This window comes from Aythya marila (genome assembly GCF_965140915.1).
Source record: "Aythya marila genome assembly, chromosome: 9".
NCBI classification, from domain to species: Eukaryota; Metazoa; Chordata; class Aves; order Anseriformes; family Anatidae; genus Aythya; species Aythya marila.
In genome coordinates this window covers 15,401,345-15,426,521 of record NC_139050.1, presented here as the reverse complement: position 1 = coordinate 15,426,521, position 25,177 = coordinate 15,401,345, and the positions used below count along the sequence as shown (strand labels likewise).

Below are 25,177 nucleotides of genomic sequence, written 5' to 3'. Positions count from 1 at the left end.
CATTTTTTTTCCTCTGTTGTTTTGTAAATCCTGTTAAGGCCATGCAGTCTGCCCATCTGAGCTGCTGTTGCAGTTGTAAGTTTTGAAGGATGCTCCCTTTTAGACAAGTTCCTTCTGCGACGGCAGAACTCTGTTGTCGTACAGCTGACTTCAAGAGCCTGAACGGAGCTCTTAGTGCCCAGGGATGCTTCATCTACAGACATTTGGACACGAGGAAAGCATCTAAATTGATGGTGTGAATGTCCTTTTCTTTCAGCCAGGATTTAGTCTTCTGGTTGCTGTGCCTATGCTGACTCTCCCAGTTTAACTGGAGACCAGTTAGAGCTCACTACAGGTCTCCCAGGATCTGCAAGTGCAAAACCCTGAGACATTAGGGACAGGCATGGTAGGATGGAGAAAGTAATTGTGGGAAGGGCTTGTGTCTTTCCTTAGGGCCCACAAGGGCAGCAGAACTGTCTGCTGCTTTGCACAAGCAGTTTCTAGCTCTACTGGCATTGCCTTTATTTTTTTTACTCAAGGCTTTGGCAAAAGTTGTCTTAAAGTTTGTCCTTTCTGAAGATAAAATTCAGAGGGAGAGAATTAAGTGCAAGAATTCTTTTTGTTTCTTAATGGGAACTCTTTCTGTCTATGTGGAGAGAAAAAGTTAATTAAACATAATTTTCATCAATGCAACTTGCACAAAAAAGCCCCACCTACTTTCATGAGAAAGGAATAAAGAGAATCGTAATCCTGGATTAGGTATCTTTCACTACACATATAAAAACAACACCGTGTGAAAAGGGGGAAAATATATATGTATACACACATACACTAAACATACCAATGTGCCTCCAGCAGTATTACCAAAGGAATTAACTTTACAAGAAACAGCCACAGTCTGGAAAGAAGCCACTTTTCAAATAAAAGCTGAATGAGACTTGTGGTTTCTGAGAAGGAAGGGTTAAAAAAACATCTTACAGATAAGAATAGCTGGTGCTGGGAGATGAGTGAACATCTACAAGTAGGGGAGGGTCACTATTTAAATCCTCTTTTCTTTTTTTTCTCCTCCTCGTAGTTAAAAATTGGCTTCTACTGAGAACAACATGTAGGATTAATGTAGTACTTTAAATCTTCAAAGTGCTGCACAAACATTACTTCCCTAATCAGCAAACACCTTAGCTCGGTAGGCAAATCAGGCGTGTAGTCGCCATCTTAGAGAAGGGAAACCAAGGTGCCAGAAGTCCATGGTATTTCCCAACTAGTAGTCTTTTGGAGTGTGTTGGGCTATTTATTTATTTATTATGCTTTAGGGTCTCATGCTGTTGAGCTTGGGGGTTGCCTCTCTAAAAGCTGCTGAGCTCTCCTGGATTTCATGAGCACGAAGCATGCAAACTGCAGCATGGCTCAAGCAAGGCATCTGATGAGTTGCCACCTTACCTTGCCAAACGTCACTGCAAGCTGGACCAAAAAGGAGGCAGCCCACTCTGGGGCACAGTTTCTTAAAGTTTCCTTAAAAAAAAAAAAAAGTCGCCAGTTACCCCATGCCCCTGAGTTGTATTACGTGTCTCAATTGAACACTGTTTCAAGATACTTCAACCAGAAAAAATACCCCCAAACACAAGGAAAAAAAAATATTTGAGTAACTTAAGTTACTTTTGGTCTAAGGGTTTTCAGGTTGGCTGGTGTAGGAGTTATTGCTTACCCTGCAAACAAAGACCAGCCTTGGATATGATCACTCCTTTCCCTAGGTCAGTTGAAATATTGCAGTCGATGTAGATCTTATTTCCCTGCTAACTTCATACAGAACAAGCAACAGATTGGCGGTGTGCTGAAGCAAGCATTTTTTTTTTTTGTTTTATTCATGGTGCTCTGTATACTGAGGGTTTAGCTTCAGTGCTTTGGCAGACCATATGCTATGAAGAAGTCTTACTTTGTTTTATTTTTTAAAGTGTCCTGGGTAGGGATGGCTTCTGTATAGAAAGAGCATGAACTTTATTATGCAATGGAAATCTTTTCATGAGGTTTTGCTGTGTGCAGGTGTGTCAGCCTTGTTATTGTAAACACAGTAGAATAGTTACCCAAATAAGAGCTTGGATCCTGTTACAAATAGAGTGGAGTGGAGAAATTGCATCTCTGTATTGATACAAACTGATGCTTCCAGTTGTTTCAGATAACACTTGCACATTGGAGCAAAACTCGGTGCATCCTGAGAAGCAAAGTGCTGCTTCTCCCTCGTTTTATCAGATGCATTACGATAGCTTTTTTCCCCCCAAGGACAGTAGAATACTTGCTCGTATGATAAAGGGAGCGTTTCATGATCTGCTGATACACATCAGCCACTGAAATAAGAGGGGGGAGACTGGGGTTTAAGTTTTCTGGCTTTTTCCCCTGTAGAAGCAACAGCCATGCTGCCTTGCAAGGCTGGAGGAGGAAAGGGAATCTCCCTCCCCTTAAAGAGCAGAGGGAGCGTCCCTGCATGGGTCCTCCTCTCCTGCCCGTGTGTGCTGCCCTCATGCCTGGGGCTCGCCACGCTTTCCTCCTGGGGAGAGAGGCTGCATCGCCTGGAGATGCTCGGGAAGGGAGCAGCACAGGCAAGCCGTGGATTTGGCTCAGAGCCCAGCCTCAGCACTGCTCCTGCCTTGCGATTTAGATGTAATCTGGGCGATGTTGTGCAAGTTGTTCCCTCTGCCTCCGTTTCTCCCCCTGCTTTTCCGTGTGCCCACCTTCCAAGTCAGGATGGTGTCAGCATGATCCTGTGTTGTAAAGCATTTGGATCCCCCAAGGGAAATGCACGGGGGGGCGGCTGGAGGCTGCTGCTTGCATTGCATCTCGTATCACTAGGCTTAGCTTTCAGGCCTCTTATTTTGACTTACTTAGAGGACACTCAAATCTTTTTACAAACCAACTTCTGAGCAAATCAAAGCACATCTCCAGGCTAAAGCTTGAAGCTACCTAAGTTGTGTCTGGATTTTTGCTTCCCCTCTTGAGAGCTCATTGCTTCCCCTCAAGATTTACCTGCATCGGGTGCACCAGGTATAAGACTTGCTGATGTAGGGGCCATGGTGCGAAGGGAAAGCCTCTTCCTGTTTATGTAGCTGCAGTGCTACAATGTGCGAGCGCTGCTGTGGTGCTGAGCTGGGGCAAACACACCCTGCCGCTGTCGGGGCTTATCAGCTCACCCAAGTGAGCTGTGGCTGGGAGCTTCTGCCAGCAAGCTGCCTCGCTCCTGACCTCCTTGGAAAGGGGACAGAGCTGAGCCCATGCTTCCTACCAAACCAGAGCACCCAGAACTCCTCTCTTAAAAGATGGGGCTGGAAAAGCAAAGGGGTGGGAGCGGTGCTGTTGGGCTCGGTGTCCAGCCCAAGGGTGGCATCAGGGCAGCGTGCCTGCTCCGTTTGTCCTTTTGAGCATCAGCATCGCCACGGGTGGGAGAGAAAAAGTGTTCTCATGAGATTTTGTCAGGTGGCTGAGCACTAAATGACAGCTGTTCATTAATCAGTGAGGTGGTGACTGGTTTTGCGATGAGTTCCTTGTTTCCCGTCTCTTCTGCTGCGCACTGCTCACGTTATTCATTCTTAGTCATTTTCTTGACTGGTCCCTTGTGAACAAAGAGGACTGCAACAAAAATCAGTCTGTGCAATTCTAGGTCTGCTACTGAAGCTTTCTACAGTACTGACACCCACAAAGGAGGTGACAAGGTGTCTAGGAAAAGCTCCAGAAGAGCCATTGTTAGTTATGTAAAGATTAAAGTTTCTCTAAGACAGCACATAGATAAACTTTAAAATACAGTTCCTATAAGAAATGAATAAACTTAACTTTCATCTGGTAACCCTTTGGTGTGCTGACCTCTCTGAGTCACTTGTGTTGGTTTCCTTTGCCCTGCCTCTCATAGAGGCTACAGAGGCAGGATTCTTTGTTCCTGGGTTCACTTTTTCAGCTGATCTGTGCAATACACAGATGGACAGAACTGGTTTGCACTGGTGCTACTGGTGTGCAGAGGACGCTGCAGTGCGATCCCTGGCTGACGGGAAGAGCAGCTCCACGGGTGACCTGATTCAGGGTTGCATTTGCAGGGACACGCGCTGGAAGCAAACCATTTCCATGCTGCACGTCTGATGTTGTGAGCACAAAACGCTCCAATGCTGTTAGTCACACCGCTGATTTCAATCTGTTTAATGGGGCTGTTTTGTTCTAATATGCTGATATTCTGATGTGTCTTTTGAAATGAATTTCAGGCAAGCTTCCGAAGCAAAGAACTGGTAGGGTGTAGGGTCTTTCTCTTAAGTGGGGTTGCTTGGTAGTACTTTAAGGGCTGAGGAAGCACGTGGCCAAGATCCGCTTCGTTGGTTAGTGGCTGGGTTTGACCACCTTGTGACTGCTTCCATCTCTACCACACAGGTCTGAGCTATTGCCATCCACCCTCCTGGCTCTGAAGGCATAATTTCTGGGGTGCACCTTAACCCTGAACCCCCTGGGTCGTGCCATGCCTGTGATGTGACCCCAGCGTAACCTGCTCGCTGGGGAAACCTGCTCTTAGCTCCCAGGAGGAACAGGACTGAGCATGCAGGCAGGCACTGGCTGCTGGTTAGTGGGGCAGGATGGCCATTCCTGGGTGCTGGGGGATCTCTGGCTGCGTGCTGCCTTCAGCCTGCCTGGCACAGATCACTAAGGGTGTAACAGTTCACTCAGTTTTTTCTCTTTTTCTTTTCTTTCCACTGGCCATACCAATCTGATTACACCTTCGAGGGATCATCCGCCCCTCAAGCTTAATTAAGGAGCTCTTGTCTGACTCGTCACTGACTCACCTGCCACTGTATGAGCTCATGTCTGACTTGTCCTAGGAAGATAGTGAAATATGTCAGAGTTCTCTGAAATATAGCAGGTTTTTTGTTTTATTGCACCCCTGACATTGCTGTTGGCTGCTGCATAGGTGAACAGAAAGACGACTGCCTCAACTTGGTCACATTTATCTAAACTTAGTCGTTCACCTCTTTGTGCCTTGAAAAACCAGATGGGGTTTTGCTTGCACAGCTGTAGGTATGTTAGAGTTAATAAAAAAAATTAAAAATTAAATAACCTTTGAGTTTTGGCTTCAGGCAAAGTAGGTGAAATGATGTGTTTTGGAGATGAATGCTCTTGCAGAAGGCAAGATGTAGCTTGCAGGAGAACATCTGCAACCAATCCATTCTGTATGAGATGGGGCCAAGACTTGTTTGTATCTCAGTACCTGTTCAAACATGTTGTAGCACAGCAAAAAGTGGTTTTGAATGCATTGAGGAAGGGTGGGTAAGAAGGGAAAGACATCAAGCTGAATGTTTGCTTAATAGCTTTGATTTCTTCATTAAACTTTTAAGCACTTTAATAATTTGATTAGCTGTTTTCAGAGCACTACAGAATTCTATTTTTTAAAAAGAAAACAGAAAATCCTACTCATCTCAGTGCTGCAGGATGATCCTGATTTCTGGCCTGGAGTGAATCTGGTAACCGTTTACAACCTTTGCACACCCTGAGGACTGTCAGCAGAGAGATGCTTCCTAATACATCGATCAAAGAGCGTGCAGAGACCGAGTTACCAGGCTGGCTGCCTGGACACCAGAAGGCAGCTTCCTGATCAGATGGTCCTTGCCAGCTACTCCTGTCCTCAGTGTTCTGTAAGAACCAAATGTAGAACGAGCATTTAGCAGCTGCACTTAGCAGAGCTGTTTGCCTGCCTGTAATTGTGCACTTGAAATGCCTCTTTGTTAAGGCCCGTGGCAGTGCAGAACAGTTATATGACTCAGGAGCAGCTGAAATGGTGAGGCTGGTAGTAGAGGTTCTTGTATTCAGCTTAAACACTGAGCTCTGCGTGACTTTTTCGTAGCAGACTCTAGAGATGTACATGCAGCCATAGCTTGTGCATACAATTGCTGTGAGTTTTGTAGACACTGACTATGGGGTCTGCTGTCAGTGGGGTGCAGCAACTGTTGGCCAGATCTTTCTACTTAAGATCTTTCTACTTAAGATCTTTCTCCTTACTGTGTGGGCTGGATTCCTTGCTAGGTAGCTGGAGGGACTGATTTGGACTGAGTAAGGTGGAGAATGTGAACGTACTGCCTCTAAATTCCTGCCAGAGGAGGTAGACATTTAAAGCACTCTGTTCTGCATGGTCAGAGTTGTAAGACTACTTGAGTAGTGTTTTGGCAGTGCTCAGCATCAGCAGGCTGCAAATGAAGGACTTTTCCAGCTAGAATGAGAAATGTCAACTCCTGATTTTTTTTTTTTTTTTCTTTCCTTGCCTAGCACCGATTGTCTGCCAAAATGCTTGCTGACGACCTACTGCACAAGCAAATTAAGGAACTGCAAGATTCAGAATTGCTTGTCCTCTACCTTTGATGTAGACAGGGCTTTTCCACTGTGCATTTGCTCATCAGAGTGAGGATACGCTCACCCCTGCATTTGCATGCGTTTGTCAAGTCCCTGGTGCCTCTCAGTGCAGTTGTTCACCTGTGCTCCCTGGCTGGCCACCAGTACAGCCTCCCGTGGCTTGTCCATGCCCAGCAGGTGGACACCCAGCCTGGGGTGAGCCTTAGGCTTCCTGCCATGCTGCGTGGACTTGCCAGGCTGTGGCTAGAGGAAGAAAAGCCGTGTCTGGGTGGTGCTGCAGCAACAGGCTGGGTTTGTTACCTCTGGCATGTTGCAATTTGGACATGCCAGTCTGGGGCCTGTGCAGAGAGAGCTTTGCAGTACCTAAAGCCCTTTCCCCAGTGTGTCACACATGGAGTTAGCATGTGTCAAGCCAGCCGTTGCTGCAGCTGTGCTATGGGCATGCCTTTAGCAGCCTGTGAGCAAGCAGTGGTTGCTTTTGCCATGCTCTGTAGGGAGCATCTAACCTTGGGAAGCCTTTAGGCTTGTATTCAGGAGAACACCGTACCTCACACCCTATGCGTCAGGCTTCAGGTAAGAGGATTTTAACTGCTCATCTCATCATTCAGAGCAGAGCGGGGTTGAGTTTGTTCTGCTGGATTGCAGGAAAAGCCTGATGTGTAATTCAAGCTGCCTGAATGGGGCTCAAATGACCTGAACGGGGCTCTTTCCTGATGTGTTGGTGATTCATGCAGTCTTCCTTTGGAGCAGTAGCAGAGCTCATCTCTGCAGAAATGTTTGTTCAGACAGAGCCCCCAAAGCAGTTGGCTATCCAGGGGTTGGTTTGCTTACTTTGGGGCTCCCAACCCAAAATCATCAAGGAGGTGGCTAAAGCTACATGACCGGAATGATGCTGTCTTACTCAAATGTTGTATTGGGCTTTATGTATTGGGCTAAATGTTGTAAATGGGCTTTATCCCATTTCTGTGTAAGCACTGCTCTGTCCTTGGGTTCTTCCAGCCCCCCCTGTGCTACACATCAAAATCTCTGCTTGCTCTTTGTCTGGATTTCATGATGTAATTATGCCTCCTAACCCATTAAGGCAAAGTGAAAATGGGTCCCCCTTGCTTTTGCAAAGAACTTCTCCGAAGAGCAAAAGCAGCATGGAGAGGAGCATACATCAGCCTGTGTGGGAATGGGGTGGGGGCTGTTTTGTTTTTTCCCCTTGGCTACATGAGCAGCTAAAACCTGTAACCTACAGGAGTTGGAAGCTCCATGCAGAAAATTAGCTTAGGTTGGGGAAAGAGTTGAGATAGCATTTTTGTTGGCTAATTAAAGGATTAAAGGTGCAGAGATTTAGAGTGAACTGTCAGTGTGCTACAGAAGAGAGCCTTTGATGGTTGAATCCGACTTGAGATTAAACAAATTGCATTTAAATAAGAAATATGCGGCAACAGTTACAGTCTAGCTGGGCCTCTATCATTTGTTGTCCTCCCAGGTCAGGTAGCTGTTGTGCTGTGACTAGGCCTTCTCCCTTGTCAGGTTGCTCCTTGCCAACTGTTTCCCTCTGGATTGGGTCTATCTTTCACCTCCAAGCTTTGTAAAACTGGGATTACTTCTCCCCCAGTGCCTTGAACAGAGAGGTTTTGCACGCTGCCTTAGTGATGATCCTGGCCATCATGGCAATAGCAGAGTTGCATCCACATAGTGTCTTTTGTCGTATCTCTCATTCTATTTAGGGTTTTTATTAGGGTTGGCATCTGCAACGGTAGATCTGAATATTTATTTCCCTGTGGACTCTTCCGTTGTTCAGATGCGAAGCTGGTGGATGGCGAGTTGTCTGGGTTATGCTGGTGGTTTAACGGTGTCTTCCTCTGCACAGCAGTAGCTGGTAAAGTTCTGAAGAGAGAGTTAGCTTTCATGAATCTGCTCCTGGAGGTGTAAAAAAAAAAAAAAAAAAAAAAAAAAAAAAAAGCCCCGCTTTGTCTGAAAATCATCAAGTGACACCAACAGGCTACCCTTCTATTGCAAATAGCTTGCCCGTGTTGGGTCCAACCCTTACCCACTGCCTTCTAGCTTGGCTTGCATTAAGTTCGGAGCTGCTAAGGGGCTGTTCCTAAGTCTTGTCCTTAAAAGCACTTGCAGCGGTGCCAGCTCAGGAGATTCACGACAGCTACCTCAGAGCTGCCTTTCTGCAAGGGTAGTAATTCATCTGTGCAGCATTGTGCAGAGCAACAGCACATTCTGTCCGGGGAGGCTTTGCGCCTTTCTCTTATGCATCATGTATGAGCTGTAAGGAAAACGGGAGTGCCGGACAGTGTGAGCCAATAACTTGCTCTGATGTTGAAACTCTGTCTTGTTTTGCTCCATTTTGTTTCTTTTTAGAGAGGGAAGGAGTTAGCGTCCAGTCGCCTTCAACCTTTTTAAGATTTTTGAGGGTGTCTAGGTTGTTTTTTGGGAGGGAGTGGGGAGGTGGGGGAAAATTAAGGCAATTGCAGAACTTCAACTAGTAAAAAAAAAAAAAAAAATCTGCTGGGATTCCAAAATTACTCAAAAATATGGCATCACTTACTAATTGGGTGTGGTTAGTTAGGAAATCTGACTTTAAAATGATGTTTCCCAGGGAACTGTTCCTGTTCTCTTTGTTATCCAGTAACAAAGACTGTCTTTTTGTTTGGGAAAGCAGTCTTACTTTGAATGAGAGGTCTTCTCACAAAATGTCTGTGGCTTGGGGTCTTCAGAACCTGCTGCTTTCAAATGAAGCAGTGCAAGGGTAATGAAGTCTGCAGGGACAAAGACCTGTTTGGTATTTTCTTGGAAAGCCATCTTCAGACTGTGGTCATGAGGATTTGCATCTAAATCAGCACTCATTGCTGTTATGTTTTCAGTTAGGTCATGCAGATGACATGATTATCTTTCACTTACTAAATGAAATCAATTGCTAGGTATTGAGAGACAACTTGCCGTAATCTGTTTCCAATAACTTATAGATCTGTAACTGTCATGTAGTATTTGGGGGATTATTCCTGTTGAGTTCACTTAACAGACTTGTAGACTTGCCTTCAAAGTACATCCAGGTCCATGCAAGCTTGCTTTATGCACTTTTACATTCTTGCTGAAATTATAGTAATAACCAAAGAATCTACCAGAACATACTTCATCTATGCTGTGCTGAAGCCTTCCATTTTTCACTCCAAGTGTTTCTACATCTCTTCCTTTGGCTTGCATGTCAACCAGGATGTAGTTTCTCCTTTTTGGGGTAGGAGATACAAAACAGAAGGCTGTAAATTTATTTATTTATTTATTTATTTATTTTGGAAGGTGGCTAGGAAGGGCAGCTGGTAACGTTTCCTACAGCCATTGTAAGCTCTTCCTCCCTGTGTGCATGTTGCTCTGCAGAACGGCTGTCTTCCCATAGCCGCTGCAGTTGCGTAGCTTCAGGGCTGCTGGCAAGAAAAAGCTGGAGGAATACCCCAAGCCTGGGATGGGCTTGTTGATCTTCCTAGCAGAGAAGATGCCACAGCATTAACCTCACTTGCCAGCTGCCTGGGGGTGAGGTGCAGTGTTCTGGGGCTGGGGACATCTCGCTGGCTGCAGCAGTGACACTGTGTTCCTCCGTGTGGTTCTTGACAAACCATTTCCCACGGTATGTAGGAAAATTGAGGTCCCAGTTCAGCAAGGCACTTGAGGGAGTGCATAACCTCTAGCACGTGAATATTCCCTGTGAAATCTATGGGGTTCTGTTGGAGTCAGCAAGGCTGCTCCCATCCTTAAAGGTAGGCATCTGCTTAAACACCTTGCTGAGTCATGTCTTGACTTTGAAAGCAGGCTCAAGAGAAACCACATCAGTTGACTGGAGGACTGTGCTTAGTTAGGTCATTGGGTATGGAAGGAGAGGGCTGGGAGAGAGGAGGGCCTGGATGAAATACAGATCCCAGAACCCTGCAAATGGTCATAAATAGCTTGTGACTGTATTCTCGTCTGACTTTCTTGCTGTTCATCCCCAAACTTAATTGTATGAATAAAAAGGTATAAAGGTGTGATTTAGTCAGTATTAATCCTGAGTATGCTGGAGCTGCTGTCACGCTTTATTGATCTAACGTAGATCTGAGACAGTTACATGCTTTTTTATGTTCTCAGTAAAACCAAGTTAAGTTAGGTGTGACTTTTTTGGTCTTTCCCAATCCTTGTTTTCTCTGTGACTCAGAACGAGAAAATGGCCTGGTAAGGTTGGCAGGTCCAGAAAACAGAAGACTGTAGAAATGGTTTGGTTCAGCTTGGATTTCCTGTATTTTAGGAGGAGGAAAGGGTCTTAATCAAGCACTCTTTGTATGGAGGCAGAAAAGCTGGCGCTGTTTATTATCTGTGTGCTGGTTTGTTGCATTGCTCACCACCTCGTCTGTCCTGGCCAGAAAAGCTTTGCTGACTTTTTGCTTTAATTATCAATGAACTGCTCTGCAAGCAGGAGAACAATATTTGCATAGATGTAATTCTGGAAATTGAGCGTAATGTGATCAGGAAATGGGACAGGCCCTGGCTGTTATCATGGAAGAGACTTGCTGGTACCTGTACCTTGTTTCAAAAGTAATAAGATCTGACTCAGGAAAGTTTCCTGGACGTTAACAGAGAAAACTCAATGCCTTTTTGGCAAGGGACTCACCCTAGCCTTTCTGCAAGAGAACAGAAGAGATTTCTTGTAAATTCAGAAGTGTGTTCTGAAAGGGCTGCCCTACAATATGCCGAGGATTTAGAAGAAAATGGTCTACCTCAAAGTAGAAAAGCAGGGGTGTGTATGTGTTCAGGACTTTCTTTTTTCTGAAATAGAAGCCAAGGAACAAGGCACTTGTGTGCGCTGCCAGTGAAATCTCAGCGGGAAGACATGATGCTACTTGCAAGGTATGCACAAGACAAGACCAGAGGCGCCGCAGTGCTTGATTACTGTCAAGGGCTCAGTTGGAACTTGCCTTTGCTCTTTGGCCTGCAGCATTTATGTAGAAATTGGGGACGCTGCCGCTTGCTTCCAAGCTTTGCCTTGATGGGTCCTGCCCACATCTTAGGCGGGGAGGAATGGGGGGGGGAGAGAAGGGGGGGTCAGAGCCTATGAAGTAAACAGGAAAATTGCTCACCTTAATGATGCATTTCACTGGCATTGCTGCTTTGAGAGCCTGTCAGATTTAATACTTTCTGTCTTTCCTCCCATCGCCTCCCATAGGTGTGATTAATACTTCGGTTTATTAGAAGGATGGAATGGAGAAATATCTGTACTTTCCCTCGGGTGGAATAAACTGGGGGGAGAAGGGCGGTAAATAGGGGAGAAAGGGGATCACTTTTCTCTATCGGAGATACTAAGTCTTTTTCAAGAACGCAAATTGACTTTTTAGCCCCTTATTCCATCAGAGCATTAATGTTTGCAGTTGAGCCCCTCAGCATGCTGGATGGCTACCAGCCCTGCTCCATGGGGTGCAGGAGCTAGTGAGGGAGGACTTGTGCTGGTGGCCGCAGCATGACGTTGAGGGAGGCATGCCCACCCTAGTCAAGAGAATACCTGCAGTCATCGACCTGTTCTAACTGCTCAGCCTACTGTAGAGGCAGCAAATATCTTGCTCTGTGCTTGGGAAAGACCCCATGTGTTTGGCTTTGGGTCTTACTACCTGTAGTAGAATCCATGTTTCCCAGGGGATGGTCTCAGATACATCCATTTTCCATGTTTGTCTGGTCTATGGTGTCCCAGAACTCTCATAGGCTCTCTCTGGTTTGGGTTATAGGGACAAACTTTGGATGAAGAAAAGAGCTAGAGAGCCATCCTGGGATAGCTCTGGGCTGTGTCATGCACAAGTTCAGGATCTGAAGGTGTGATTCACTGTCTGAGGAGATAGAAGTGCTCAGCCAGACCTGTCAGCTTTTTTTTTCTGGATGAACATTGCTGAAAACTTCCCTCTTTTGAAGTAAATCTAGCTTCTGTTGCTTCCATTGAATTACACTGCCCATGTGAACTTCTTCAGGGGTTTCTTGTCCTTTAAGTCTCTAAGTAGAGCACATTGAATCTAGAGCTGAAGTCAAGAAAAAGGGTAAAGGAAAGAAAATGTACCTGGAGGAAGGTATGCAGTATGAGAGGTCAGAAGACAGTAAACCTGCTTTTAGCTTTGAGTCATTTGAATTTTCTCTCCTGCAGCTACCCGTCAGGATGAAGGTGTGCAAAGAAGAGTTGCATTTCTCCTGAGCTTGTCAGTGCCCCAGCTGGGGTAATGGGTCCGTGTTTGACACGCTAACTCTTCCCTCTATAACATGCTGACCCTGTAGTATTTTGCAAGTAGGTCAGCCCTTTGGCATGAGCCAAAATTTGGGTGGAAATCTGTCACCATTCAGCAAAGTGTCCTGCTTTCCAGGGTGTTGAATGGCTGGTACATTGTGTGGCAGGGTGCCTGATACCTCTGGGCCTGCCTGTGAAAATTGCAGGCTTGGGATGTTGCTGATTGAAAAGACTATGTTGCCAGAACAACTTCGGTATTTTTTTTCACTTGTTCTCTCATCCAGCTTGGTTTTCCTCTGCTGTAACAGATATTGTACTAATGACTTGTTTACCTTCCTTTGAGATACCTATGAAATCCCCTTACTTGCAGATGGGGGAACTAAAGTGCATTAGAGTTACTTCTTCAGTCTGAAATTTCCTTGTACGCTGCTTCACCCCCTTGATCTTCAGCTTGGTGTGGAGCTGTTTGAACCTGTGGCTGTATGCCCTGCTGAGGTGCTTTTGCTGAGGACCCATAGCATAACCATGCTCTGCAGAGGGCTGCAAGGCTTGATTTGCTTATGTAGGGCTCTTGCAGCTAATCCATGTTGATGGAACCAGGCTTAGTTTGGAGAGCTTCAGGGCTTTTGCTTTGCCATTTGCTGCTCACTTACACATTGGTAGTAATGGGATGGTTGGACCAGATGATCTTGGAGGCTTTTTCCAACCTTAATGTACAGAAAGAGTCAATAGGGACAACGTGTATGTTCAGCTGTTGTTTTTCCTTCCTCACGATTTAGTTCCTCACCCTTTCTCTTTCAGCAGAGGACAAAAGTGACTGGGAGATGCACTGAAAGCTGGTGTCTGATTACTCCAGACAACATTTCCTCTGGCTGGTTAGAGGGTTTTGGAGTTTGTCTGGTAGGATGGAATGTGCTGAAACATGGAAATGATATGAGTGAGATCTGGGAGTCTAAAAGGAAGCAAACAGCAGCTTTCTTCTTTGGCCGAACCTGAGACGGATGGTTATAAGAAGGTTTAATCCCCCATGCCAAACTAGGAGAGGAGGTTTGGAATGGCCAACCTGGGCTTTACTTAAAGCAGTCAATGAGCAGAATGGAGCTTAGAGTTTGCTGAATCACATGCACATCAGCCTCAGTGGTGTATGGTGGGGTGGGTATGCTGTGGGGAGCCTGGATGTGCTCTTTCTAGTTGTTTTCTGGGATCCTTTATTTAAAAAAAAAAAAAATACAAGTTGACTAAGACCTGTAAGTCCTGGTTCAGCTTCACAAATCTTCCTATAAAGACATACACCTGCTTAGCAGGCAGTGGTTAACAGCACTGCCAAAAGTTAAGCATATGGTGAGGTTTTTGTTAAATCACTTCTGAGTTTTCAGCTTCAACTTTGAATAGCTTCTGATATAACGAGTAGAATTACCTGGAAGGCCTGTTGCTGGTTATGTCACCATTACAGCCTCTAGCTGCTGTGATATGTGGTGGTATGCTGATCAGCTTATAGTTTTATGTAAACAAACACGTGGCCATATATCTACGGGCACTTGCATTACTTGCAAGCAGGTGTATGTGTTGCATAGATGCAAATCCTGGTATCACAGCACAGCACTTCATCTGCAGTGGGTCCCCCTCCTGCCAGGAGGATGTGAAGCAGCTGAGTGTCCCTGAGGATGGTGGAGCTGCGAAAGGAGGGAAGAGATGCAATTAAGTTGTTAGAGTGCGTGCAGAAGGAGCTCCGTTAATGATTAAAATCTTGTGGTCAGGCTTTATTGGCTTTCTTCTTTTTTTAATTGAAGCTGATGCTTTTCAATTCCAATCATAATTTATTCTTTAGCCCATCTTTGTTCACTCACTTATTCTGGCAAATGTGAACACATTAATCTTTGAGTTTAGGCTGTATGAGAGCGATCTTTCTACACTGTGTGTTTGTTAGTATCTTGTTTAATAGCCAGACTGCTTATGCTGTTTTGTACTTGTAGTACAGAAGTCATCAGGAGATGTACAGACATCAGCTTGAGAGGCTAAGAGTTAAACAGAATAAAAGGAGCTTGCGTCCAGCCCCATGCCTCAAAAAACAGGGAAGAAAAGTAATGCTTTAAGTGTAGCAATGCAGCATGAGACCTCATGGGAGAACTTATTTACAAAACGATCCCAGAGAAACATCCTTCAAAGAAAGAGGTATAACAGATGTAATGTTTTATTGATGGCCTGTAAATTGGCTGTATTATTCTCAGTTAATTGGCAGAGCCTGTGAATGTAACATCACAGGGATGTGCAAAATAGCACGCTGGGAGACACTCTGATCCTGTGGGTATCAGTGCAGTGTTGAAAGCCTGGTAAGTTTGTACAGCACGTACAGCTTTGTCCTGTTATATTGCATTAGAGCAGCTGTGCTACTGTTGGCATAATTCTTGGGTGTTTTTTATATATATGTAAACTTATATTATTACCCCAAAACAGAGGTACAGTCATACCTTTCTGCAAAATAAGTTGTCCTTTTGGAAGCCACTTCATCCAGTGTGGAAATTCCCATGTGTTTTGTAATGTGGGAGCCCCAGTCACTGAGCACTTACCCTGTAGGGAAGGATGTATGGCATTGGTGCTCGTTTGTCTTTCAGCATGTTCACTACAAATTCTTTCATATCATAATTTCACCTCGCTTGCAGATTTTCCTGTGTGAAGTAGCCTATCAGAAATGCAAATTACTAGACATTATTAGCTTCTGAAACTTATTTGGTCCGGCTAAAGTTTCAGTTAAGAAACAGGCTGAGAAACTGGATATGATACACAAGCAGAGTGCGAGCTGGGTACATCAGATAAGGTCATTTCACTACAGAGTGTTATGGGTTTGGTTTTAAAAAATTAATTTTAAAAGTTATAAAAATAGCAAAGAAAAACTCTAATAATATCCAGTCATAACGGCTTCCTTTATAGCCATTGCTTTGTATCAAAAGACAGGCACAAGATTTCCAACTTGCATCTGTAGTTTCCTATCAGGGCTTTTTCGCTTGAAATAGGATACTTTTCAGTTCATTGTTTTTTTAAAAAAGTTTTCAAGCCAAACCTTGAGAGGTCTTCACTTGTTGGTGAAGTAAAGCTGTAGATGTGAAAATGAAATGCAAAAGCCCTCAAGCTTTCAAATTTACAACTTTCACAGAGCAATAGAGAATAATATCAGTATTTATTTCTGTTGTGGTTTTGATGGTGATATTAGGGAGAAGTATTCTTAAAGCAGAATACATCCTGATCAAGGTAATTTTGCATGAAAATCTCTGGGGAACCTGAAGTGAGATGCTGAAGTAGTCACATGAATGAGTGGTCTACTTTACATAATGGTGTGAGAGTTTAGCTGATGCTCCAAACTGAACCTCTTGGGGAATTTCAGAGGTTCTCTGCAGCGTGATCACTTGTGAATATCCCCACGAATGATTTCCTCAACCTACTTCATCAGTCTCCTCCAAGAGTGGCGTGTTGCTGGGGGAGGTATTTGCTGGATGGTAATGGGGGGCTGGATGTGAGTGCAGTATAGAGAAAAGCAGAGGGGTGAGTGAGGAGCTGACTCTCTCTGCCAAGGCAAATAGGTGGTCAGGCACAGCTGCTGGGATTGTGAGAGCAGATCTGCATCAACCAGAAGGGGAGTAAGTTGTGCCTCCCCCTTTGCTATACATCTGTGATGCAGGGAGCTGGAGCAGAGCAGCATCCTGCCAGAGGTGCTGGTGTCAGACTGGGTCAGGGCCCAGCCTTGCAGCTGCGTTTCAGAGGTGACAGATACCCACCAACCTTGTGGCAGAGCTCCTTGGAAGCAGTGTTCAACTCTTCTTCCAGACCTGTTTCCATGTGCCCCTTCCCACCCTTAATTCTCCTGCAGGGTTTTTTCTGCCTCTACCACAGTGCCTTCTCCCAAAGCCCTGTCTGCAGGAGGGGGAGCCAGGCACCATCCTGCTGAATCCTCATCCGGAGGCTATGTTTCTCCATCCTCCTCCCAGCCACCCCTCCCTGTTCCCATTTACCTACGCAGGTCAACAAAGATATTATAATTTTTTTTTTTACTAAGGCTTCCAAGCCGCCCTCAGTGTCCAGTCCAGCGCTGGGTGCACAGCGTGCCCTGAGGCAGCACAGAGCTGCTCTGACACGCTGCTTGACACTTTTCCTTTTCCCAATTTCCTACGTTTCTTGCAACACAGCCGCTGCCTGTCCCCACTAAGCTCGTGGATTGTGTCCCCCCCCCTCCGTCCCCTCCGCGCTGCTGGCCGGGGGATGCGGGGCCCACCTGCCTGATGTCAACATCTCGCAGGGCGAGGCTGGGGAGGAATGTGCCGCTCCCAGCCCGGCGCAGGTAATTAATCCCCAGGACTGACAGGTGGCAACAGGCGGCCTTTGGCTGCGGCTCCTGGGGAAAAGCGCTCGGAGGAAGGATTTTAATAGCTCATCAGCACAATTCGTGCGCGCCTGGCGAGGTGCAGGCCGTGCAGCGGCAGGGCCAGGGAAGGGGCAGAGGAGCTCAAGGGGAAGATGAAGTTTGCCTCTGCGAAGGCAGACTCCCGTGGGTGAGGCTCTGCCCCTCCCCAAGGGGACGATGAGGGTTATTTATTTCCTTTGCCTGCAGCAGAGAAATCTGGTAAATGTCTTCAGAGTGTGCCTGGTGCTGTCAGCATCCCCTCCTGCTCCAGTCCTCCCCAGTTGTTGCATGGTGGTTTTTCCACTCAGATGGGGATTGCTCACAGGTGCTTCTTGCTGGTGTGGTGGTAGCATGAACACAGAGGATCTGGAGACACACAGAGCTGATGGCTGTGGAACTCATCTGTTGTGTCCATGGCTTGAATGTCTGCTACATCTGCGAGCAGCAAACTCTAAAGCCTGCTCTCTAGAGCCTGGTGAGATGGACGACCTCAGAGCTGCACCAACAGCTAGCAAGCGATGGGGTGAAGGTTCCGCTGAACTGAGGGTTACATCTGGCAGGAGGTGTCAGCATTCACAGTGCTCCTGGGAAAGCTCCCTGGGGACTTCCCTGCTGAGTGTTGCGAACACAAATCTGCTCCTAAGAGTGTGAATGTGCACACACACATCCCTGCCCCCCAGCTCCCAACAATTTCTGTGAATGAAAAAGTTTGTCAAAGCAAAAATATTTAAGATGTACACATAAATACTGTTTTTTCTTTCTAAAATATACTTTTTTTTCCTACTCCTTTTGTGTTTTGTCCTAAATGAATTAACTTTGCCCTGTCTTAGGTTTTCTATTTTTCATGGCTCTTTGTTCTCATCTGTGAGTACGTCAGCATAAGTAAATGTTGCTTTCTCATTCTTCCAACTCATTCTTTTTTCCTTTCTCAAAGCTAGTTTGTTAGTGGACAAATCACAGCTGTCCGCTGGCTTTGAAAATGTCAGGTAAAATGACTCTGGTGTTTAACTGAGTTGAACTAAAACGTGACTTCTTGAAAGAAGCTTGCGAGAGATTTAAAAGACCCGTTGATCTGAGCAGAAGGGGCTCAGGGCTGTCACACCATAAGCCAGCCTCTGGGATCACCTTCAAGTTGACATTCGTCAGCCTTTGCAGAGTTGCTTGAACCCCACTCCTTTTAAAGACTTAAGGGCGGTAATCCCTTGGCTGGATCAGATGGTAAGGCAGATTCTAGAGGTAGATTTCCAAAGCAGTGTTTGGGGGATTTTGCTACATCAGAGTTTTGCAGGGGAATTGAATGCTCAGTGAAAAGCCATTTCAGTTTGTCTTGCACAAAGCACTTGCTTCCAGGAGATGTCTGTCGTTGTAGTGAAAATTCTCCATTTGAGGAGTGAAGTGTGTTTTGTTTTCTCCCTTAAACCCTTTGACACACCTTCCAGAGAAGGGGCTTGCTGAAAAATCAGACAGGTGTTGCCTGATGGTGGCTGGCGTGTGTGCATTGTGATACTGAATTACCAGCCAGGGTGCCAAGAGTGGGTAATACAGTATGTCTGCACAGGCAGGTGGGGAGGGCAGGGCTGCAGGCGCTGGAATGTTTTCTTCTTTCCTTTTAAAACATATTATTAAGCAAAAAGCTAAATTCGCTGTTGTTCTTAGCAATCTCTTGAAGTCTGCTTATTTGGGCATGACTTGCAGCAATTGAACCCCAAGGAAGAATCGGAGCCAAACCTTTTCCCCCCCACCTCTCTCCTGAGCGGATAATGTGGTGCCAGGCTCCGTTCTTTTGTTTTGAAATAACTTTTTTGCTCTGTATGTCTTGTAGAAGTGGTGTTCATGCTCCCCAGGCTTTTGGCACAGCTTTCCTTCCTGCTGCTACATAATGACTGTTGTCATCTCCATAAATGACAGGCTTGTTGATTTAGGTCAGACTCCTTTTTAGTAGTTTTCCTCTTAATTAATTTCCCTACTCAGGCAAGTAGCAGAAGTCTGTTGGTTAATAGTCATGCTCTGGATTTGTTAACTGCCTTAATTTCAAGTATTTACACCTGAAAGTTACCAATTGAGAGCAATTCATTTCTTGACAGGTCTCTCTCTGGATTTGTGCAAAGTGTTGGTTCTGCTTTGACTTTTCTGACATCAGTGTCTTTCAAAGAATGATCTTCTTCCTCCCCCGCTGCTGGCATAAAAATACTGAATCTCAGTCTCGTGATCCTTGCTGGGAGTTGCTGATCTTGTGCTCTTATCTCTCATACAGTGAGCATCTGTCAGTTCCTGTAGCAAAGTGGTGGGCAGGGTGGCCGTCACCTCCTGCCAGGTGGGGCGTTTTGGGGTCCTCTGCCTGCAGGCTTTCTCTGAATGCACAGGCAGCTCCTGCCTCGGGGGTTTTCTCATGCTTATTTGCTTTGAAATCTATATACAATATCCTGTCTTACTCTGTGGATATAGCGATTATCGCTGATCCAGTACCAAGTTGCTCTGACCTAGTTGTTGGCATCTATTTATGCCAGCAGATGACTGGGCATCAGGTTACCCGTGGTCACAGTGGAGTTGGCAGGATGAGAAACTCAAGCCCTTTACTGTCTGACAGCAGGTACCCCGTGGACAGATTTACACCGGTGTTAAATGACCGGCCTCTTGAGGACTACATGCTTGTGGGCCGCTGTGCTGGGGTAGAGGTGGAGTCCCTGCCAAGTCTCAGTGTGCCACGGCCCCGAGCCCTGTGCAACGCCCAGGAGACACGAACTCCTCCTGCAGTTGTGTAACAAAGGTGGCTTCTCACCTCCTGCCTTGTCTTTCTGTGTGGGTTGCTGCTGGTTGCCTCCTAGCACCCAGCTGTGTCCCAAAGGTGAGCAGGACAGGGCTTGGTGGCTTTCTGCTCACCCTCCTCTGCCGTGCCTGGCTCAAGTTGGTGTTAGCCAGAGCTCTGGGGTCTGAAGGCTTACAAGTCCTGTGTTTTGGGCTTGTAAGCTCAAACACACATCTCTTCTGTTATCGGAGAGGCCTGTTCTTTGTAACCCATTAGCCCTTGGCTGTTTTCTGTCTGTAAATTTAAGCTGCAGGCCCTGTGCTTCCCTGCTGGTTGTAGCTCAAGGGGTCGGCAGTTGGGCCCTTGGGGGGCAGATAGAAGGGGAGCAGATTCCATTCTTTGCTGGTGGAGGGGTAACACTGGTTGACCTGGAGCCTGTGTGTTTTTGCTTGCATTGGGTGCCTTTCCTGTCCTTCCAGAAGCAGTGATTTCCCCTTCTCTTTTAATGCTGGTGAAGATACTAGATGTAAAACTCTAGTCAACACCACTACTTCTGGTCCCTGACCCGGGCTTACGACAGGGGTGTATCTCCTTCCATTTGTTCAATTCTCTGAATGCTTGTAGACACCAGACACGTTTGCTCCTGGTGTGTGTGCTGTGCCCTTGCCAAGCCATCACACTTCCATATTTATGCTTTCATTTCAGCCCACTGCATTTGGGTGCACGGTTTCTTTACACTTCAGTGACAGTAAGACATCCAAGCAGTTCGGTGGCTTTTTCAGGCTTTCCATGTATGCTTTCTAAACTTTCTTCCTCTTTCAAATGTGATTCTTTTCTTACTCAGGAGATGAAAAGACAACATAGTGAGCTCACTCTTACCTTTAGTAAGGAATTGCTTTTTAATTAAAAAACAATAAGGAATTTCAGGTTAAAAAGATGTCTGATATAAATCACCATCTAGATGTGTTTCGCAACTTTTTTTGTAATTGTTTGGCATGTTCCCCATTTCCGCGGGCTGGGTAAATCCTTTGTGGGCTTAATCTCTAGCCTGCAGGCACATAAAATACATTGCACAACTTGGCCTTTGCATTTTAGAGATTTTTTTTTTCCTTGACTTAAATACCTGTAGCATCTCCTCTGCCATGTGGCAGGATGGCATTGAGCGAGCAGGGAAGGGGCCAGCCTGTCTTATTTTTAATCCCCCCTCTCCTCCCCAGTGTCTCTCCCAGCTTTGGTTTTCCTGTGTTAGCAATGTGTACACTTTGAAATGCAAATAATCTCTGAATATCGCTAGCTAATCCTTCTGTTGCCACGTCACCCACCACCCACCCATGCATGCGCCAGCTCTTCCCATCCCAGCAGGGTGGATGGCCAACTTGTGCTCCCGACCTGTATGAACCTGTTGGTGCTCTGTTTGAACAGTTGGGACCAGGGCTGTATCAGCCACAGCTGCTGGAGACGTTTTCAATAAAACAACCACCTTGGGGCTTTCACTTTTCTTTCTCTGCAGGAACCAAAGAGATGGAAGTAGGGAAATGCCAGCAATTCCTGTGGGTTATGTGCTTAGTTATTGGGAGAGCTCTGCACTCGCGAGTGTCTGAACGCCAAGGAAAAAATAACGAATTGCTCTGTATTGGGGTATCAGCAAAAACTGCCTTACTTTGGATCAGCAGAAGAGACTGGAGAGTCCCTTTCACAGGGAAATTCAGAAAAAAAAGGATTTAGACTGTGGTATACTGAACCACTTACAGGTTTCATAGAGTCACAGAACGGCGTGGTTTGGAAGGGACCTTAAAGCCCATACAGTTCTAACCCCCTGCCATGGACCAGGTTGCCCAGGGCCTGGCCTTGAACACCTCCAGGGGTGGGGCATCCACGACTTCTCTGGGCAAACTGTTCCAGTGCCTCATCACCCTCTGAGTGAGGAATTTCTTCCTAACCTCTAATCTAAATCTCCCTTCTTCTAGTTTAAAACCCTCCCCCCTTGTCAAAACCTTTCCCCTTGTCCTATCACAACCTCACTGAGTATCTGCCCAAAGTGTCCTTGTGACTATTCCTGCTAAATGCATATTCTTATTTCAGCAAGGGCTTTTAAAAAAAATAAACCAGTGACTTTAGCCTATGCCGTAACGTTTTGCTGAGTAAAGGTTTCCAGATGTGAACACAGTTGAGGGAAATGCTGTGCCAGCACACTGGAGCAGAATGTCCTGGAAGAGGGAACCTAACATGCTCTGAACTAGCACAGTGAATAGGAGCTTCTTGTTCTGTTCCAGGTGTCTGTTGCACACACCAGGATGGTGGCTGCCTCCATTTTGGAGCCAGCTTCTGGATTGTGCTTCAGGTTCCATTGTAGACCAGCTTTTTGGGTTGTTTTGCTATCCAGAGCTTTGATATCTTTTTATTTTTTCCCCCTGCTACTTTGTGGATACAGTGCTCAGAGTTTAAAAGTGGGGATGCTGATATAGAAATGATCAGCAGGGGTATGAGAGACTTTTTTTTTTTTTTAAGAAAAAAAAAAAAAGATAAATACCAGATCTGGCACAACTCTCAGCTTGGTCAGAGTCTTGCTCTCAAACAGTGTTCAGTTCCAGCGTTCATGGTTTTTACTGTTCTCAAAAACAAGAGTTTTTTCTTACAAAACAGGATGAAACATTTCATGTGGTTTTCAGCCTTTCCAGGATTACAGGCTGTTGTGAAAAGAATATTTTCCACTTTGTTAGGTGGGTAATGTGCACCCCCCCCTCTTTCAAGGGATGCACAAGAGAAATAAAGATTGTATTTGATCACATAATAGCAGTGCTCTTGCTGAATATTTTTGCCTTTGGGAAAACTAGGTGTTAGTCTTACATTCCACTATTCTAAAACAAGTAAAGGTCTGTTTTTGCCATTTGTCTGGCTGTGTGGCTCTTCTCTGAACAAATGCAACGCCTATGGAATAGCAGGTACATTCAGCCATGTGCATAAACCCATCTCCATCTCTTTGGCATGCCTCCACCCCTAGCTGAACATCCTGACTCTCTTGCTCTTTTCCCCCATTCAGTACTCCACCGAACTGAAAAAGCTGTACTGCCAGATCGCCAAGACATGTCCCATTCAGATCAAAGTGCTGACCCCACCACCCCAGGGAGCCGTCATCAGGGCTATGCCAGTCTACAAGAAAGCTGAACACGTCACTGAAGTGGTCAAACGCTGCCCGAACCATGAGCTGAGCCGGGAGTTCAACGAGGGTAAGGAGGGCAATGCTTTGGAGAATGCCAATATGGGGTTTTGCAGCAGTGTCGCTGCCAGTCTGTTGGCAGCAGACCTCCTTGCAGTGTTTCTTGTAGCTTTTTTGCTGCTGTGCTTAGCAGGAAGCTTTGTGCTATGCTTTAGCTATTCCTGTGTGAGCACGTACTTGGGAAGAAAATACCGAAATAAACCTCATGCCTGCCCAGGTTGGATGGATGTCTGTCCCTACGGCAGCCAGTGCCCTTCTGGCAGCTTTTCCCCACTCTACTTGGGCTCCTTTGAGAAGCAGCTGTTTTTGCGCTCAGGAATGAGCTTCCATGTCGCTGGGGCAGGGATCTAGTAACAGGATGCAATATCATCTCCAGTTCTTAATCCGCACCTCAAAGACGAAGGGGCTGTTTATCTCTAGTAGGATAGCATTAAGTGCCAGCATCAACTGCAGGCAACCTTCCTGTACGCTTAACACTATCAGTTCAGTATTAATGTTCTAATCTTTTACTTGCTTCTTCTCATATTAGTGAAGTAGCAGCTGTTTTGAAAATGTCTTGGGATTTTCTGCAAACTCATGGGCTGGGCTCCATTTTGCCTTGGTTGCTGAAGTTCACATAAGTTCAGATGAGCATCTGTTTTATTCTACATACATTATTTGTCTCCTACTGTAAAAAAAAAAAAAAAAAAAAAAGTGTTAGCAGCATGTCCTGGGAGCCTAGCTCCCTTGGCTAGTTACAGTGCAGCCAGCGAGACAGGTCCCAAAACAAGCAAGGACTTGAGATCTGAAAATCAGCATGAAGTGAGACGGTGTTTTGAAACACATTTTTTTCTGTTAGAAAGTGCTTTTCCAACAGAACTGGATTTCTTTTGAGTTGATACTTGGTTAAGTGACAGTTTTAAAGAAGGGGAGGAGGGATTAAAACTATGAATTCTTAAAGACTATGAATTCTTATTTTGAAAAAAAATATTTCTGAATATGCTGTATCTTAAGAAATAAACAGCTCAAACACAAAATGAATCATTTAGATGAACCTAAAACAGGCTTTGTTTTTCAGAATTCATGTTGTAGAAACACTAAAGTAAACTTGCAGGAAGGAAACTTTTTTGAACTATTGTAAAGGGGCCTAGAAACAAAGATCATGTTCCTTGCCCTCTACTGCTGTAAGCAAGCATGATTTTTCAAGCAGGCCATTAATTAAAAGATTTTTTTTTTGGCTGTTTCTATTTTTTTTAACTCCTTAGGATCGATAATGATGGGCAGGAACAGAAGAGGGCTAACTATTTGGAAAGAACTAGGAGTTGAGACCCGAAGGAATTGGTTTCATGTACACTTTGGGGTTGGAGGAGGAGAAGGCTTTCAGCTGCTGCAAAAATCCAGTTACCTGCTGGAAGAGCTGCCTTGAGCTGCCATTCAGTTGATGTTTGGGCTTGTTTAGTTTGGGATCTTGGGAAATCCATGTTCAAGTTTGCTCGCAGGTATCCAGTGTGAGCTTGAGGAAGTCTATATAGCCTTTGTCTGGCAGTTGGAACCGTGGAAAGAGATGCTTTAAGGGCTGGGAGGCACATGTGCTGTGATAGACCTCTGGGACCAGGCGTGGGGTTCCCCTGGGTTGGAAGATCCTGTTGCCCTGCACTTGAGCTTGCATCACCAAACAATGTCTTGGTTTTGTCTCCTTGTCCTTGCAGGGCAGATTGCGCCTCCCAGCCACCTGATCAGGGTGGAAGGGAACAGCCATGCCCAGTACGTAGAAGACCCCATCACTGGGAGACAGAGCGTGCTGGTCCCATATGAGCCACCTCAGGTATGTTGTGAGCTCAGGGTGGGGGCATCCTGACATGTGAAAGGGTTGGGGTCTTACCAGTAGGCAAAGGAGACAAGGTCATGCGCTTGCCCTATCCTCATCAGGTTGAATTCCTCTTTATCAGAAATGGTATTTTAAATACCTTCATCCCTTCAGAGACGGAGTTCTTCACTTTTTTTTTTAAGGAAGTCTTGTGGTGGGGAAAGTTCCATGATTGCCTGGTTATAGCACAGCCATGGGAGTGGAAAGGATTTTCAGAGGGATACCTTGCAAAAAGCAGAGCTTTCTATCCACCATTTCTTCTGCTCATCCCTTCTGTCTCATCTAGGTTGGGACAGAGTTCACAACAGTCTTGTACAACTTCATGTGTAACAGTAGCTGCGTAGGAGGGATGAACCGTCGCCCAATCCTCATCATCGTCACACTGGAAACTAGAGAGTAAGTAC

The 25,177-nt window shown here is 45.7% G+C and overlaps 1 protein-coding gene across 7 annotated transcripts in view; it reads left to right on the top strand.

The window, feature by feature from the left end:
• TP63 (tumor protein p63) overlaps positions 1–25,177 on the top strand; it is a gene marked incomplete at its 5' end in the record, with an annotated part of 101,682 nt that overhangs the window by 56,669 nt on the left and 19,836 nt on the right. For all 7 annotated transcript variants that reach the window (XM_082767283.1, XM_082767282.1, XM_082767286.1 and 4 more), the window contains 3 exons: positions 22,751–22,937; positions 24,616–24,731; positions 25,060–25,169. In XM_082767283.1, coding sequence (XP_082623409.1) covers positions 22,751–22,937; positions 24,616–24,731; positions 25,060–25,169 — 413 coding nt within the window. The remainder of the gene's footprint in view (positions 1–22,750; positions 22,938–24,615; positions 24,732–25,059; positions 25,170–25,177) is intronic.